Below are 16,516 nucleotides of genomic sequence, written 5' to 3'. Positions count from 1 at the left end.
TCCTTTTGCATGACTAAAGTTGGATGAATTATTTAGTGTTTAAATCGCTCCTCAGTGTAGTGTTGCATTTCAATTGCTACCGCTTTATGCAGAGAGGGCTTGTTGATCAAGATCCCGGTTGTCTTCCAGGGCTTCTTAGTATAAACATCCTGACTTTTCTCCTCTGTGGGTCAATTACCTTTTAATGTCTTCTCATATCTCTTTTTTAACATGCTGCTTGTGCTGGATATCTAAGGTGGGGATGTAAGCAATATGCACTCAGCACATATAAACTGTCAAAGTGCAAACTGTGCTACCTCAGAATCCACATATCAAAACAAACAGCAAAATGAAAATTTCACAGCTATACCAATCGCGGAGGGCTTCTCAAGCCTTCCGGATGGTTGGCAAACAGTCCACGAAAACTGGATAAGCACTGAGGAGGCATCTCCCAAACTTAAATCCTGGAGCTGTGATGATCTCCTGTCTGAAGGTCAAGGGAGAGAAAAAGTACAGACACGTTCAGAGAGCACGCGGTCACTTTTGCATAACGGGGAACTGGAGGAATTTAGTGACACCAGGGAGCCTGAAGAACGTAGAGAGAGGACCAGGCACCGCTCGGCCCATGATGCACCAGGCTTCCTCAAACTCTACAAGAAGATGCATCACATAAACCGGAAAGAGCTGATCAACTCCACCGTGATCTGTTCAGTCAAATCCAGGATCCATAAGTATGAAAGCGAACAACGTAGGGATAGATGCGTTGGCTCTAACGACTGCAACGAGGAGGTGCCTAGGGACATGGTGCACAACCGGATTTCTCAATTTGAGAGTCTGATCCAGAAATCCAAATCCATGCCAAATCTTGGCGGTGAGTGCCTGACCACGTGTTCTTCCAAAAGAACCTACAGTCCCAAGCGTAGCATCTCAATTGAGTCATTACTGGATGAAGACCCACCCGCCAGGAACCCCCCCGAAGGGCGACCTCAATACCCCAAGATAAACAATCACGTGCCAATCCACATCGAAGTGACCAGTGACCACTTAAAAAAATCCTCCATGCATCACGACTGTTCGGATAGCGAACAGGATGCCGTCATGTCCGACCTCAACGACTTCATACATATAGAAGGCTCGTCTTATTGCAGCGAAAGGGACTTTGATCTCTGTTCATTCGCCTCCTCCGAGAGCTTCTGTGGATCAGGGCACCATCATCATTATCAACGGCAGCTCGTAAGCTCCTGCAAGGGTCGCTGCCCGGCGTCTTACACGCGCTTCACCACCATGATTAAGCACGAGAGGGCCAAGCAAAACCGAAGGCAACAGTTGCGACTGGAAGAATCCGAGTTCGGACTCAGCAAACTTGCCTTCCTGGTCAGCCCAGTGCCTTTCCGCCGGAAGAACCTGTCACCTTTTTCCCAACTCCCGAAATATAGGAGCTGCATGCACGAGGCTTTAGATTCAGCCTTGAAAGACATCTACGACCACATACGTGCTGAGAAGCGCAGGGGCAGCCTGGCGGATAACAGCATCCTCCATAGGTTGCTGGCGGAGTTGCTTCCCGACATTCCTGAACGGAATTCCTCCCTCTACGTTCTGGGTAGAATCAGCCCTACGGATCGCTCATACCACCCACAGCCAGACGGCATGCCCAATCAGTGCATCCACACACCCGAGTGTTCGTGGCTGTCCCATAGTGCCTCTCACAACCCTACAGACCGCAACAACAACCGGAGGAACCACAACTCTGAATACTGCTATGAAGGTGGAACCTCTTCATCTGTCTCTGGTGTCCCAAATCCCCCGCTGTCCCCTGTGTTTGAGTTCTCGTTCCATCTGCTTCACCGCCATTGCTCCGTTCCATCTGTGTTTGTGAATGTGCTTGCTTAGAGGAACGAATTATTACATTCTGAGGAATGACATCTGTTCTTTTCTTTGTGAATTGTCCCCATGCTTGCTTATTATTTCACATCATTTTGTATATTTTTTGTCATGTTTTTGTGATTAAGTCTAACGTAAGCTTTCAGCCTGGTGTGAGCTCCCCACAAAAGAGAGAACTTTGTGAAGTTTCTGTCTACATAAATAGCTTTGGACATATGACTTTGGCAGCTGAAGCATGCAGTCTAAAAACAGATTTCAGATTTTATTGGCTTGGGCAGAAACATACTCTCTTATGAGCGCTAACACAGCTTTCTCTCTCGGACTTGACAGGTTCAGTACCTGAGGCTTTAGTGTATTTGTTTGAGCGAAGGAAGTCTTTTTATTGTGATAATCTTTAGTCATTCGATAGCTTGTGTCAAATGCATACTTCTGTATGTCTTTGCATAGCTCTCTGAGTTTATAAATGAAGACCCTTCTGAGGGCTTGCCCGCAGTTGGCACAAATGCCAGCTCACCATTTGGAGTCCAACATAAATACACTATACTAGGGATCTGTCTGAAGGTTGGGTGTATTGTAACATAACTGCTGAGATTAAAAAAAAACAGAATATCAGGTTTAAGTCATTCTTGCTACTATTCAGTATGTTTGTTATTATGTTTATATTATGTTTAATTACTTTTTTATTTATTGTGTTGCGCTTCTCTTTCATCAACCCCATCCATGTTCCCGTGCATGAAATAGTGTTGATCCTCTGTGAGGCTTGTGGGTAAATTTATTCAATTGTGTCTCATTTCCAGACCAGGACACATATCGAGGATTTTGTTATCCTGATGTGGGCAGCCACATACCACAAAGGAGGAGACAGACCCCTGACATCAGAGAGGTGATTGCTCTGTTGTAAAAACACTAAAATTGGACCAACACTTAAACCAGTTGGTAAATAAACTTTATTACATGCTGAGATAAAATGAGTTTGATTTCTCCATCTTGTTTACCCAACAGAAACTGCCAGCAAGAGCAACATATGACTTCAAAGCACAGACAGCCAAGTATGAACAGCTTTGGGGAAATCTTCTTGTTATATTTTTCGTATTGGGCAATTTTGTGCTTCCACAATATATAGTATGGCCAATTTGCTTTTTCATCCAGAGAGCTGACGTTTAAGAAAGGGGAGACTGTGTACATCACCCGGCAAGTAGATAATAACTGGTATGAAGGAGAGTACCGTGGACATGTGGGCATCTTTCCCATCTCATATGTGGAGGTGTGTACTCTGCAAACCTTTAAAATGAATTATATTAACCCCTACCATTCAAAAGTTTTGAAACACTTATTCTTTATTTAGATTTTATCTACAGTTTATAATAATAATATTGCATAGTTTCGCCGAGATTAAATTCCCCGTGAACCGGAAGTTGCGATCGTTTCTACTTCCGTATTCTGACACATTTCCGAGTGAAAAGGAATTTCCAAGGAGAAAATTAGTGGGCGTGGCTTGCGTTTTTAGCTGTGAATTGATTGGATGTGTAAAAACAGCTGTTGCAATGATTTTGAAATGAAACTGGCAGCAGACTGACAGTTGAAGGGGAGGAGTTAACGGATGCTCTGGCCAAGCCGTCTAGTTTACGTCATTTCAGATGTATAGTCATTTCAGGGCGGAAGTGCATTTTCAGATTTTAAATGAAGATTATGAGGGTCAGTGAATTTTAAAAAGAAAATGACCCACTTTGATAAGCTATTTACTATAAACGCTGCAATATTTCATGAAAAAATAAGAATTGTCATTTTTAATTTCACTGGGACTTTAACATAATTTTAACTATAAATTACGTGATGACTAAAAGCATCCAAAAGAAATCAAAACTGTTGTATTCTAGCATCTTTAAAGTAACCAGCATATGTCTAGAATTTGCTAAATTCTCCTTTTGGCATTTTATCAGCCCGGTTTTTCAGGTCTTACCTTGGGATGTTTTTTAAAAAGTGAAGGAAATTCATTGCAAAGGAAGGAAACGTTTTTTCATGTTTTTTCAGCACATGTTTTTATATATTCATATTATTTCCATATTATTTTGGTAATGAAAGAAATGACAATGTTCACAGAGTTATATTTTTGTGTACAGATAGTATTATTTACAAAAGAAACTGTAAAAACTTGAACAGTTTTGTATCTTTTTATGGAAACTAACTTACTATCTTCTAAAGTAATCTGTTCACTGTTCCTCTTCTGTTTTTGTGTCTGTTCAGAAAATCTCTCCTTCAGAGAGACATCAGCCAGCGAGACCCCCTCCTCCAGCCCAGAGCAAAGAAATCGGAGAAGCAGTCGCTCGCTACAACTTCAATGCTGACACCAATGTGGAGCTTTCATTAAGAAAAGTAAAACTCTTGTTTTCTCAGTAATGACATCATAAATACTGATCAATAAATACTTTAAGCAGCTTCCTATTATTGTTGTTCTTTTTAAAAGCTCGCCTCTTTTACTGATGGATACTGTTCTACAATGCATTTAGTCCTAAATGTGATAAACTCACATAACATGTTGATGGTCTCCTAGTGTATTTTGTCACTGTGCTGTATAGCCCCACCCACATTTCATTCTTTTTGGATTGAAGAATTGAATTTATTGAACTGACATGCCTTACTCATGATGTTTAAAAATGTCACCGTTAATGTTTCATGTTGTGTTCTTCAGGGTGAGCGTGTCATTCTCTTGCGTCAAGTGGATCAGAACTGGTATGAGGGCAAGATCCTGGGTACAAACAAACAAGGGATTTTTCCAGTGTCTTATGTGGATGTTACTAAGAAGTCTTCAGTACAAAGTACCGGTCAACCTCCTGGGCCCAGTATACCCACCAGCTACCCCAGTGACAGACTGCACAGTAGGGTATGTTTTCACCCACAACAAAATCTAAAATACACAAAAAATCACATATTACAGTTCTAAAGCTCAGGTGTTGATCATGGTAGGTAGTGATTTCTGGATTTTAAGTATTATGAGATTTTGACTATATACTCTGATCTGATCTTGTTAAGTCTATCAACTGCTAAAAACAGTGGTGTCAAGACCGTAAAACCTTTTATTAATATCATGCTATTCATATTGCCAGAGTTCATTAGCAGTAACATCAGTGCCAACAAGGTGGCAAAGACAAAATTAGTCCTGGCTTGGATGGCAACTGTCCAAGTGTCAAAATAGATCACCTCTATCATCTTTAGATTACTTTTGACATGTTGTGTAAAATAAATTCAGATTAAATGAGTTGTCATTTGATCTATAGAAGCAAGAAGTGAAGGTTTATTTCTTTGCTCACATACGATGGGTTCAGCAGGATTAAATGAGATTAATCACACTCATGCCAATATCCCGTATTGGCATTAATAAAGCAACAAGCCCCAAGAAGCAGTGGGTTCCGCTTCGCGTCGTGCCACAACGCCCTTAGCTGTTATAAAATGCACTGTAACCCACTGCTTAGCGGGGCTTATTGCTTTTATAAAACGGTTATTCCATATGCTTAGCAAGGTTTCATAAAATAAAGTAAATAAAATGATATTTAGGCTATGTGGTGAGGTCAGCCGTTATATATTGGGGTATTTTATAACATCTTAGAACTCCGCTCAGCCAATCAGAATCAAGGACCAGAACTGACCGTTTTATAAAGGGGTCATATGACACGGCTAAAATTAATATTATCGTTTGTTTTAGATGTAATGCAATGTGTATACACGATTTAAGGTTCAAAAACGCTGTATTTTCCACATACCGTGCATGTTTGTATCTCCTCTTTGCCCCGCCTCTCTGAAACACGCAGATTTTTTACAAAGCTCATCCCTCTGAAAAGCGAGGTGTGCTATGATTGGCCAGTTAACCAGTGCGTAGTGATTGGTCGAATACTGCAAGCGTGTGATGGAAATGTAACGCCTCTTACCATATTTGGAACATCAGGTTCCAAAGCAATTGTACTGACAGGTACGGCCACCTTACTTGCGTATACATTTGGGCGGTCATAACTCATACCACGAACTGACGTAGATTTGTGGGGGTGTGGTTACACGAGGCGTTTCAGGCAGGTCTGGGTGAGCATTCGCTTTTAGATCGAATGCATCTTTTGTTCCGACACTTAAATTTTTGCAATTTTGCGTGTCTAATACATGCATGGGCAGCTTGTTACACACCAAAGACACGTAAAAAGACGTATTCGTGCCATACGACCCCTTTAAAAGCTGGGAAAGCCATACGACTTGCTGTGCTTTATTTGTATGATTTTTGTAGAAATGAACTAATGTGACACTTTTTTCTCGTGTTAATCTGATTTTTTTATACACATGCTTTTAGAAGACATTGTAGGGGTAGAAGGGTATATAGATAAATAAATAGTACCAGAGGGCTAATGCAGTGGTTCTCAACGGGGGGGCCGGGGCCCACAAGGGAGCCCCAGCTGACTTTTGTTTCATTCGACAAAGTTAGCATTGAAATACATTAAAAAAACAAGATAGTTCTTATTATTTGGCCATTTTTATAATTAATAAAGTTTTTAGTTTATATTAAGCTCTAAAAAAAATGTGGTGATGAAATTGGGTAGAGGGGGGGCGTTTAAATATTGGTGAATACAATGGGGGGCCTTGGAGTCAAAAAGGTTGAGAACAAAGGGCTAATGCATTATTAAGACAGCAACCACACAATAGCATTTGTGTTGAATGGTCTTGTTTGCGTAAAAATTGTCTTTTTCACAGTAATTCAATAATGAACAGTTAGATATTTTGCAGAACATCTATTCTTGTGCTCCTATGAAAGAAAGAAAGTCATACAGGGTTTGATGTTGACTAGATGATGACAGAATTTTCATTTTTGCTTGAATTATTGCTTTAAATCCTTGTTTTCTAAGGGGTATTTTCTTTATGGAAAATGAAACAGTCAAATCTTTCATCTTTCCCTCTGTCCCTTTCATTTTCTTTCCATTCTCTTGTTTTTCAGTGTGTATCTCCACTGTCACTCTGTATTTCTGTCTCTCTCTTTCAAGCTATCATCTGCACGTACCCTCTACAGCCCTCCATCCCCAACTCTCCGTCCGCTTTCATCATCCTCACCCAGCCCACAGAGAGCAGCGCACCTTCAGGCCATCACCAGCGAGTGGCTGGCCCTCACTCTGGGTCTGTCTCCTTCAGGAACTCCTGCCCCCACACCTCCTCCCTTCCCTTCCAACTTCCAGCTTGATTTTGAAGGGCTGGATTCTACCATTTCCCCCTCTCCTGCATCGTCCATGCTGGGCCGCTCTCCAGCCCTCACCCCCCGCAACTCCACTCCTTCACTCAAAGAGGGCCACTTCATTCCCATCTCCTCCCCAAAGTCCTACACGTCTCCTGATCCCAGCCCATCACCTCAACCTTACCTCACTTCTGCCTCCTTCACTCCTTCCCCCACCTCATCCACGTTCGACTCCAGCCCCAGGTCTAGCAGTGTCATAGAGATTCTCCCCATCCAAAAATCAGATTTAACTCTGAAAGAACTGCAGCTCTCGGATAGCAAAGAGCACCACGAATCAGGCAAAACAGATTCTCCTAAACTGTGCAGTCCTGTTGACTTGGCTGTTTTTGAGGAGCACGTGTCTCACAAAGACACCCTGTTTCCAAAAGACGCTGAGGATGACCTGTGCGAGGAGTTAGTGTCCATCATTAAAGCCAGCCAGTCAAAGGGGGCGTTTGTAGAAGAGGAGGGATTTTATCACCAGGAACCAGAAATAACAGAAAAGTTACCTAAACTGTTTATAGAGGAGGACACAAATGATGACAACAGCCAGTCCCTGACATCAAATACGTTTACTCCAGTATTACCTGACCACATTGAGTGGTCAGATTTTGAGGTAGAGCTCATTGGGGTGATATCTCCAAACTGTATAATAATATCTACATTCTCAAAAGCATCAGTGGTGCATTTCACGAATACGTTATACTTCCAGGACTTTCTTTTAAAGGATTTGAAGCACAGATCCCATTTTTCTTTATGAGAATGATTGTGTACTGTATGTTATTTTGACTGCATTAATTAAATTCACAAAACAATGTGAGAATTTTGAGAATCTATTGAAAAACTGTGTGCAAGCATAACATTTAAAAAAATCAACATTCCTTAATGTTAATGTTCAATTCCTTAAATAAATGTTAAACTTTCAAATGAAAATAATTAAAATAACGTGATTACATTTAGTTTAAAGAATGTGATATTTTTGTTGTGTTATGCTTTATCATGCTTGCACATTATTTTGGTAATTAAAATAAATGTCTATTGTCAATAATTAGTAGGTTAGTAGTACAATGTATTTACAACATATTCAATATGAATTCAGTAGATTCTCACATTATTGTATGATAAAAATAATTTAGTTATGCTACAATGTAAGAATTTTGAATTTATTGAATTAATAAGAATCCTATTCATGGATTAATTTTAGAATTAAATTAGAAAAAGAAAAAAACATTTAAATTACAAAAACATTCCTTAATTTTCACACAAAACATGCATCTAAAAAAAATTTTGTGTCAAGTTTAAAAACTTTTTTTGTAATTTTTGCTTTATTATGCTTGTAAACAATTAAAATTTGTCAATAATTTGTAGGTTCACGATGTGCTTACAATGTATTCAATATGAATTTAATAGATTCTCAAAATGTTTAAAAATAAAATAATTAATTATACAACAATGTAAGGATTCTGACAATCTATTAAATTCATATTTACATTGTAAAGACTAGTTATGAACTAATTTTAATGACCAAAAATGATGTTCAAGCTTTTTAAAGCGTAATATTTCCCCATTTCAAAAATATAACTCCTTAAAATTGACACAAAAAAGAAAAAAATCAAATAAACTACCTAAAACAAAATAAAAAAGCATTCAAAAATAGATAATAAATAAAAACATTGTGAAACCTGTAGCATGACTGACAGACAAGTATATACTGTAGTCTCATTACATTTTCTCTGTTTTTACTTTGGCTCACTACAATCAACTTTTTTTTAGCATTCGAGGATCCGCGTTGTAACCTATTCGTGAAAAGTGCCCTGTAGACAATCCTATATGTTCATATCAGCAGGGTAAAGTTTCCCAAAATGCCTCTCCACATCTCTCTCCCTTGTCTTCACAGATGTCGTTGCCGTATATACTCCCCACATCAGCTAAATACTCTCCCCCCTCCCCACGTTCCACCCCACCATTGCCTGGGGTGTCACAGTCTCCCCCTCCCTCTGCAAAACTGTCCTCTCGACAGGATTTTCGCTCCCAAAAGGTCAAGGTAATGACAAGGTGCTTGTTAGTGACAGTACAGATTTGTACCATGTGTTCCCCACCCCACTCCGATCTTACCCCCCCTATTCTTAATAGCTTCTAACATTTTCAGTCTAAGTGGCCTATGTAACGTTGATGTGTATCGGAGTGCATCATTGTTGCAGTATATATTACCAATAGATATTTTTGTAAGCATAATGAACTCATTCTGTAAATGAATGAACATTTGTCTGACATGTAGGAAGTTGTTATGTTCAATAGAATGGTGGAGTCATTTTAGCAAATATGTCCATGATTGAATAATAATGAATCATCCAACTCCCACCACCCTCATTCCAATCCTCCCGTTTTACAGTAATTGCACTACCCATAATCATATGACCCTTAAAGTGAGATTTATAGGCTTTTTCCTGAAAGAATGGGACAAATAACAACATAATACACCGAGCTCGTAATGGATGCTTGGCTGGAGCAACTGATACATAATGAGAAACATTTAGACCGATGCACAATTATCTTCATGCACTAATAGTCCAAAGAACATTCTTAAATTTGATGCCTGGTTCACTCATTCATGTTAATATTGTTTTGTTTGTGTTTACATTGATTTCATAAAACCCCATGTAAGAGTCTCATGGTTCTGGTTCTTTCAGCCTGTGTTAAGGCGTGATGTTGCGGTTGTCGGTAAGCCCCCTCGTAGCCCCGTGATGTCTAGGAGGTCCTGCGGATCGCCTGTTAGAGGTCAAAACTTTTCATCATCTCATAGGGTAGGGAATATGTGCACCTTGTGTGGTAATGGCTCATTGACTCGAGAGAAATTGTTTTTACGCTTTTCAAAGTATCCCTACACAAATCATGTCATCCGATGAATTTCACCTGGGAATTCGCAATGTTACTTTTTGCAATACAAGACCTAGAAATAACTATTCTAGGGCATGATATACAAGATGTTTTGTATACTTATTGTATGCTTATGATCTGTTGATATTATTGTACTCTATACAATTCATTTCATCTGTACCGTATCCAATACTGTGTAATAAATAAGGGATTAGGGCTGCACGATTAATCGTATTTTAATCGTGATAACGATTGATGATTCCCACGATTCATTTAACATAATCGTTGTGATATTAATGTTTTAAAAGCAAGCACAAAACTCCCGATAAGGTCAGAAAACCATCGCAAAGCGTGTATCTTTTAAACTGCCACTTTACAGGAAAAAAAAACTTCACTGCATTTCTACTAATTTAATACTTTTTTGCATAAACCCACAGACAAACATGAAGGGTGACCAATAGTAATGATTTATAAAACAAGAAATAAAAAATGTTTTTTTTCCATTCCGAAGGTCACAAAATGTTATGTTAAATATAGTACAAAAGTTCTGAACTGACAAAATAACCGTGTTTATTAACCGTAATTACAATTTTGAGCAAAATAATCGTGATTTATCATTTTACTCATGATCGTGCAGCCCTATGAGGGATACTTCTAACACTTTGTCGGCCTTGTCTGTTTGTATCGGCACGTTTTACTTGAGGAAATAACATTTAATACCTAACACAGGTTGGATTCTGCATGATAAATGCGTGTCTAAACTGTTTTTTCTGCATGACCGCTTTGGATCTGGAACAGTGGATCTCTGCAGACGTATGTGTGCTGGATAGTGTTTTGTGGCTCAAACCAGCAGAAGAGACTGGCTTTTTCACGCTGTATTGGTTAAGCCGTGTGTTCAGAGCGTGCTTTGATAACTCATGGGAATGTCCCAATGATTTCTTCTGTGTACACAGCTTAAACAAGGTGTACTCCCCAGGGCCAGGCAAGCCACCTATTCCCCACATTTCCTTCCAAAGAAGGGGAGTACAGTCCTCGTTTCCAGAATTTCAGGCATTTGTTTCGAAGTCCTTAAAGGGACAGGTCACCCAAAAATGAAAATGATGTCATCATTTACTCGCCCTCGAAATGTTTCAAATCTGTATAAATGTCTTTGTTCTGATGAACACAGAGAAAGATATTTGGAAGAATGCTTGTAACCAAACAGTTCTTGGCCACCATTGACTACCATAGGAGGAAAAACGCTTTATTTCTTTGTTCTGTTGAACACAAAAGAAGATATTTTGAAGAATGTAGGAAAACAAACAGTTCTGGGGCACTGTTGACTACCATTGTCATTTTTCCTCCTATGGTAGTCAATGGTGGCCAAGAACTGTTTGGTTACAAGCATTCTTCCAAATATCTTTCTCTGTGTTCATCAGAACAAAAAAATTTATACAGATTTGAAACAACTCGACGGGGGAGTAAATGATGATAGAGTTTTTGGGTGAACTGTCCCTTTAAATCAGACATATTGTGTCATACAGTATGTTGGTTAAGGGCTTAGAAACCGAGATTTGTTTTGCCCCGGTAGTCCTGGATCTCAAACGTATTTCATACGATCAAGCAGAAAACTTGCAGTTGCACTTTTTAACTAGTTAATAGTGTTAAGGTGTGCTTGATCAGACCTGATAAGTTCAGATATACAGTTGATCCAGGTCTGGCTTGAGGCTTTGCATTAATGTTTTTTTTTGTGAGGTTTTGCGGCTGCTCCTATCAGAAGAACATACAGTGAAACCTCAGACAGAAACATTTAAAATGTGCTTTCCTGTTTTCTATTTTTCAGTCCCAAAGACAAGCATATGTTCATGATCCTCTTCAAGGTGTAGGAGAACCGTGAGTAACTCGTTTTTCATGTAGTTAGCTTTTTCTAAATGTGTTACACATCTTCAAAATGTAAAATATTGTTTTGAAGATATGTTTAATTTGTGATTTAGTTGTTATACTCTGTATGCACTGAAGTTCTGAGCGCTTGTCTTTCAGATTTCAAGCCCTGTATACCTATACACCACGAAATGAGGATGAGCTGGAACTCAAGGATGGAGATATTGTTGACGTCATGGAGAAGTGCGATGACGGATGGTTTGTGGGTAAAACTGGAAACTCTTTTTACTAGACTGTTTAAGTGAAGTTCCGTTACTTGCCACTAGCCGGAGCTGTACTCCAAAGAAAATCTGCTGTGTTAAACTACAGGATAGATGGTTAAATCGATTAGACACAAATGTGACACTGTCTGTGTAATCCAGGCTAATGTCTCATAATCTAAAATTAGAAACATCAAAATTGGATTACAAGCATTAAAGTGATAGTTCCCCCAAAAATGAAAATTGTCATCATTTACTCACCCATTCCTCATTTCAAACCTGCATGACTTTCTTTCTTCTGCAGAACACAAAAGAAGATGTTTTGAATAATGTTGGTAACTGAACGACAATGGTTTTCAATACAATTGAAGTGTATGGGTACCGCCGTTGTTCGGTTAACAACATTCTTCAAAATATCTTCTGTTGTGTTCTGCAGAAGAAAAACGTCGTACAGGTTTGAAATAAGAGGGTGAGTCAATGATGTCAGAATTTTCATCTTTGGGTGTTACTTTAATTTCACTATGAGTTCAATCTTTGACATGGCCCTGACCCTGAATAGGTCAATATTAAAGATATCAAGGTTATATTTTCACAAAATCATTCTACATAATGTAAAGAATATATTTTATGTTGAAAACAGTAAATCACAAGAAACAATACTTTAGTTTATATTTCACAAGCAGGGTCACAAATGCATATTTGTCATATTTAAAAAATTTAGGGACATCCAGAAGAACCAAGTTTTTTGGAACCTTTCCTGGAAACTATGTGAACCGCCTCTGAATTGACCCAGCTATCACAAATCTGTGATGGACAGACATCTACAAAAGAGTGATGGAGAATGACACCTGTGGCTAACTGCTGGATTTAGGACGATTTATTCCAGTCATCAACCCGATGGACTAATGGAAGAAGCAGAAGCCAGTGACATTTAAAGGGGTTATGGCACCATGTTACTTGTTTCCAGTGTGCGAATGATTCAAATCTGGAAGTATTATGTTAAAAAAGGAATTTCATTAATGGCTTTAAAATGTTTGGTTGCCTACATGTTTAACATTAGCTGAAAAAAACGGTATGTTTACCTTTTATAAAAGCTGATGAATTTTAAAATGATCAATCAAGTGCCCTATTTATCATTTATTTATTGAGGCGTTTTTGTTTCATTGGAAGAGTAAAATACAGTAGGTGAGGAATGTTCTTCTGCTGCCCCGATGTATGTTCTCATCTAGATTGAACAGTATTGCAATGTCATGTTTGTGCCAGACACACTGGACGTTACAGGTATGTTCCCACTAACATGTATCTTTCAGTATGTGATCTCATGGGTGGAGAATGGCCTCCCATTTTCTAGGGCTCTACTTTCTTCCTCCAGACATTCCTTTGAGCATTTGAAGGATTTTACAGATCAGAAAAATATTTTTGTATTTTCAATCAAAATCAGTTTTAAGAATGCAGTTTCCCAAACAAAAGGCAATTTGCAAAAGTAGGTGCGTTAACTTTCAAATTCAATCTTTTTGAGTCTCTACTGCCTTTAAATAATTTTGTGTTGGGTGACCTTGCACATCACTCTTGGTTTACAGTCTGTAATCTGTTTATGGCCAATGAGAGGAGCATGAGTACATTTTGTATGTCAGATATTCAGACCGGTTCTAATTAAGGAAATGAAATACTTAAATCTATTTTGTTTATCTTATCATTCAGCAAACTTTTTCATTATGATATACTTAATATATTTTTCCATGTTTTTGTTCATATAACGACTATGCTTTGCCTACGTTTCATCACTTGTACATTTTAAAATATGCAGCATTGCAAACTTCATCACGATTTATTTGGGTCCGTACAAGAACTGTAAACGTGTCAGGCAATAGAAACACGAACCAACAATCGATGTATTTTAGGCAATATTAGGCAGTTGCTGTGTTGTCCGTATGCTTAAATGTGCATCTTGCGCATGTTGTTTCATAAAGAACTGATCATGTGTGAAACTTTCAGCCGGCCACATTCATTCTTCGACAATGCTGTGATGTGTGTGGGCTGGTCATACACGAAAACATTCATTAACATCTGGCTTTAACCTGCATCCTTAACCATTGATTTCTAAAGTGGTTTTGTGTTAAAGCATCCCGGTCTTCCATTCTAAGCACTAGGTGATTAGAAAAGAGTTTGAGGACTGTTCCTGGTGCATCATTTTACCAAATATTGTGTGTACAGTGTCATGGTTTAATCATTTTAACACGACGTGTCAGGAAATTAATGTTTATAATATACCTACTTAAAATTATTGAGGATAGTGCACCCAAAAATAAAAACTGTTCACTCGCTCTTATATTGGTTATGTTTATGTATTACATTTGGCACACACATCATGGCATCAAGGTATACAAACTATTGTTACTGTGTACATTCACTGGGAATTGAACCCAATCACATAATTTATACAGAAATGCAATTCCACTGAATGACAATATGCATAACATCTACACTGTACCACATAATGTTAAACACTGACATCCTTAAAGAAAGAGTAATTCATTATGTGAGTTTGTAAAGTAAATGACTTTTCATTTTGGGGAGAATGAATCCTTTTAAGGGTGTAAAGTGCTAAAAGTGTTTAATGGTTCCTGGATGGATTGAAACTGATAATTGCTGTAATAAAAGTACAGCGGTCAGTACTTCAGTGATGCAATACTCTGTCTGCAAAGCATACCAAGCTCTTCCTGGAGAGACGACAAAGCCCTAAACCATTGCCTCTCGTTATATTCAACAATAACAGGTAAAGGCAAGCATATGATCAATGATTTTTTAAATCGTTGCCTTGTCTCTCTGTGTGGAGTACTGCATAAATAAATTCTGTCTGAACTAATATTTTCAACAGATTGTGGTCTCAGTTTTTCCCTCTTAGTATTTTTGTTATAAAGAACACTTAACAATGGAAAGCACACTCTCTTGTGTATAAGATAACCGTGGCTTTTAGATCACATACTCCTACACATAGGCAAACTAGTCCCTGCAGACTGTCCCAGTCTATAAACAGCCACACTGTCATGAAGTTGTCCCTCCTGTTGCTATGGCAACACAATAAACAGTCAGTGCAGTGCCAGTTTCTCATCCAGCGCACTCATGGGGAGGAAGGGGTTTCTGTCTAGACTATGCGCTTTGTTTTTATAAAGCAAATTCAGTGTACCCTACCTACTGTACAACGTTTATAGTGTTTTGTTTTGCCACTGGCTTTAAGGGATAGTTTACCCAAAGCATGAAAATTATTTCATAATTTCTTCACCCTCATGTCACTATAAACCTGTATGACTTACTTTTTTCTGCAGAACACAAAATATATTTTTTTAAAAATTGGGAACCGAACAACACTGGCCGCCATTTACCTCTATTGCATAGTGAAACAAAACCACTGAGGCATTTCTCCAAATATCTTCTTTTTTTGTTCCACAGAACAGATTAGATTTAGAAATAGATTATCCTTCGAAAAACGGATCAAATGTGTATTCTAGAGTCTTAGGCTTTTCCAACGATATAATGTTTGTCATGATAAGATAAGAATTTACATGCAAAGTATTGAAGTAAATGTAGGTGTTCCGCAGGATGTATTTATTTTTGATACAAACTCTTGTCATTTATGAATCAATTACACTTCCTACATACTTTATTTTATAAAACACTGTTGATAAATGTATTTTAGAGTCTCAGACCTTTCCAACGATATATAGTTTGTCATGATTAGATCAGAATTTTCGCAAAAATATGAACGCAAACGTGGGTGTCCCGAATACGGGACGGTGACAAATGAAAGGACATAAAAAAATCTAAGCACACTCTTTATAAAAAAGAAACAATTACTCTTCCTACATAAATTATTTGAAAAAACACCAAAGAAATCTGTATTCTAGAGTTTATGGCGCAACATTTTTTTTGATTAAAAAAAGCGCATTAGTAGAAAATGTGCCTCTGGGCGGGTCCACATACAACGCGCTTTCACTTTATTACACAGAGGTAAGCGCAGCAGCACACAAACGTGCCAAATATAAAAAATAAATGGAATACAATGTGAAAGATTATTATTGTGTACATGAAGATAAAAATCCGGCTTGTCATGAAGATGATCTGCTCGCACGCTTTAACCTCACGCACGAGCAGATGCGTTTCCTCTCTAGAGAAGTGTCCAGTCTTTGCTCTTGCAAATTTCGCCGTGTAAGTAGCGAATCCGCCATGGCGCGATCGCAACTGGCTCTTAAAGGAACACTCCACTTTTTTTTGGAAATAGGCTCATTCTCCAACTCCCCCAGAGTTAATAAGTTGAGTTTTACCGTTTTGGAATCTATTCGACCGATCTCCGGGCCTGGCGATAGCACCTTTAGCATAGCTTAGCATAGATCATTGAATCCAATTAGACCAGCAGCATCGC

The 16,516-nt window shown here is 38.5% G+C and overlaps 1 protein-coding gene across 2 annotated transcripts in view; it reads left to right on the top strand.

The window, feature by feature from the left end:
* sorbs2b (sorbin and SH3 domain containing 2b) overlaps positions 1–14,953 on the top strand; it is a 42,740-nt gene extending 27,787 nt beyond the window's left edge. For both annotated transcript variants that reach the window (XM_057349326.1, XM_057349327.1), the window contains 12 exons: positions 236–1,744; positions 2,658–2,743; positions 2,863–2,909; positions 3,010–3,124; positions 4,105–4,233; positions 4,550–4,741; positions 6,876–7,715; positions 8,997–9,143; positions 9,790–9,903; positions 11,799–11,848; positions 11,996–12,102; positions 12,818–14,953. In XM_057349326.1, the coding sequence (XP_057205309.1) occupies positions 236–1,744; positions 2,658–2,743; positions 2,863–2,909; positions 3,010–3,124; positions 4,105–4,233; positions 4,550–4,741; positions 6,876–7,715; positions 8,997–9,143; positions 9,790–9,903; positions 11,799–11,848; positions 11,996–12,102; positions 12,818–12,879 (3,398 nt within the window). In that variant the 3' untranslated portion in view covers positions 12,880–14,953. The remainder of the gene's footprint in view (positions 1–235; positions 1,745–2,657; positions 2,744–2,862; positions 2,910–3,009; positions 3,125–4,104; positions 4,234–4,549; positions 4,742–6,875; positions 7,716–8,996; positions 9,144–9,789; positions 9,904–11,798; positions 11,849–11,995; positions 12,103–12,817) is intronic.
* Positions 14,954–16,516: the final 1,563 nt, after the last annotated feature.

This window comes from Triplophysa rosa, linkage group LG13 (assembly GCF_024868665.1).
Source record: "Triplophysa rosa linkage group LG13, Trosa_1v2, whole genome shotgun sequence".
In the NCBI taxonomy this organism is placed as follows: domain Eukaryota; kingdom Metazoa; phylum Chordata; class Actinopteri; order Cypriniformes; family Nemacheilidae; genus Triplophysa; species Triplophysa rosa.
Note: the sequence above shows the minus strand (reverse complement) of the source record. Positions and strands in the feature narration are given on the sequence as shown.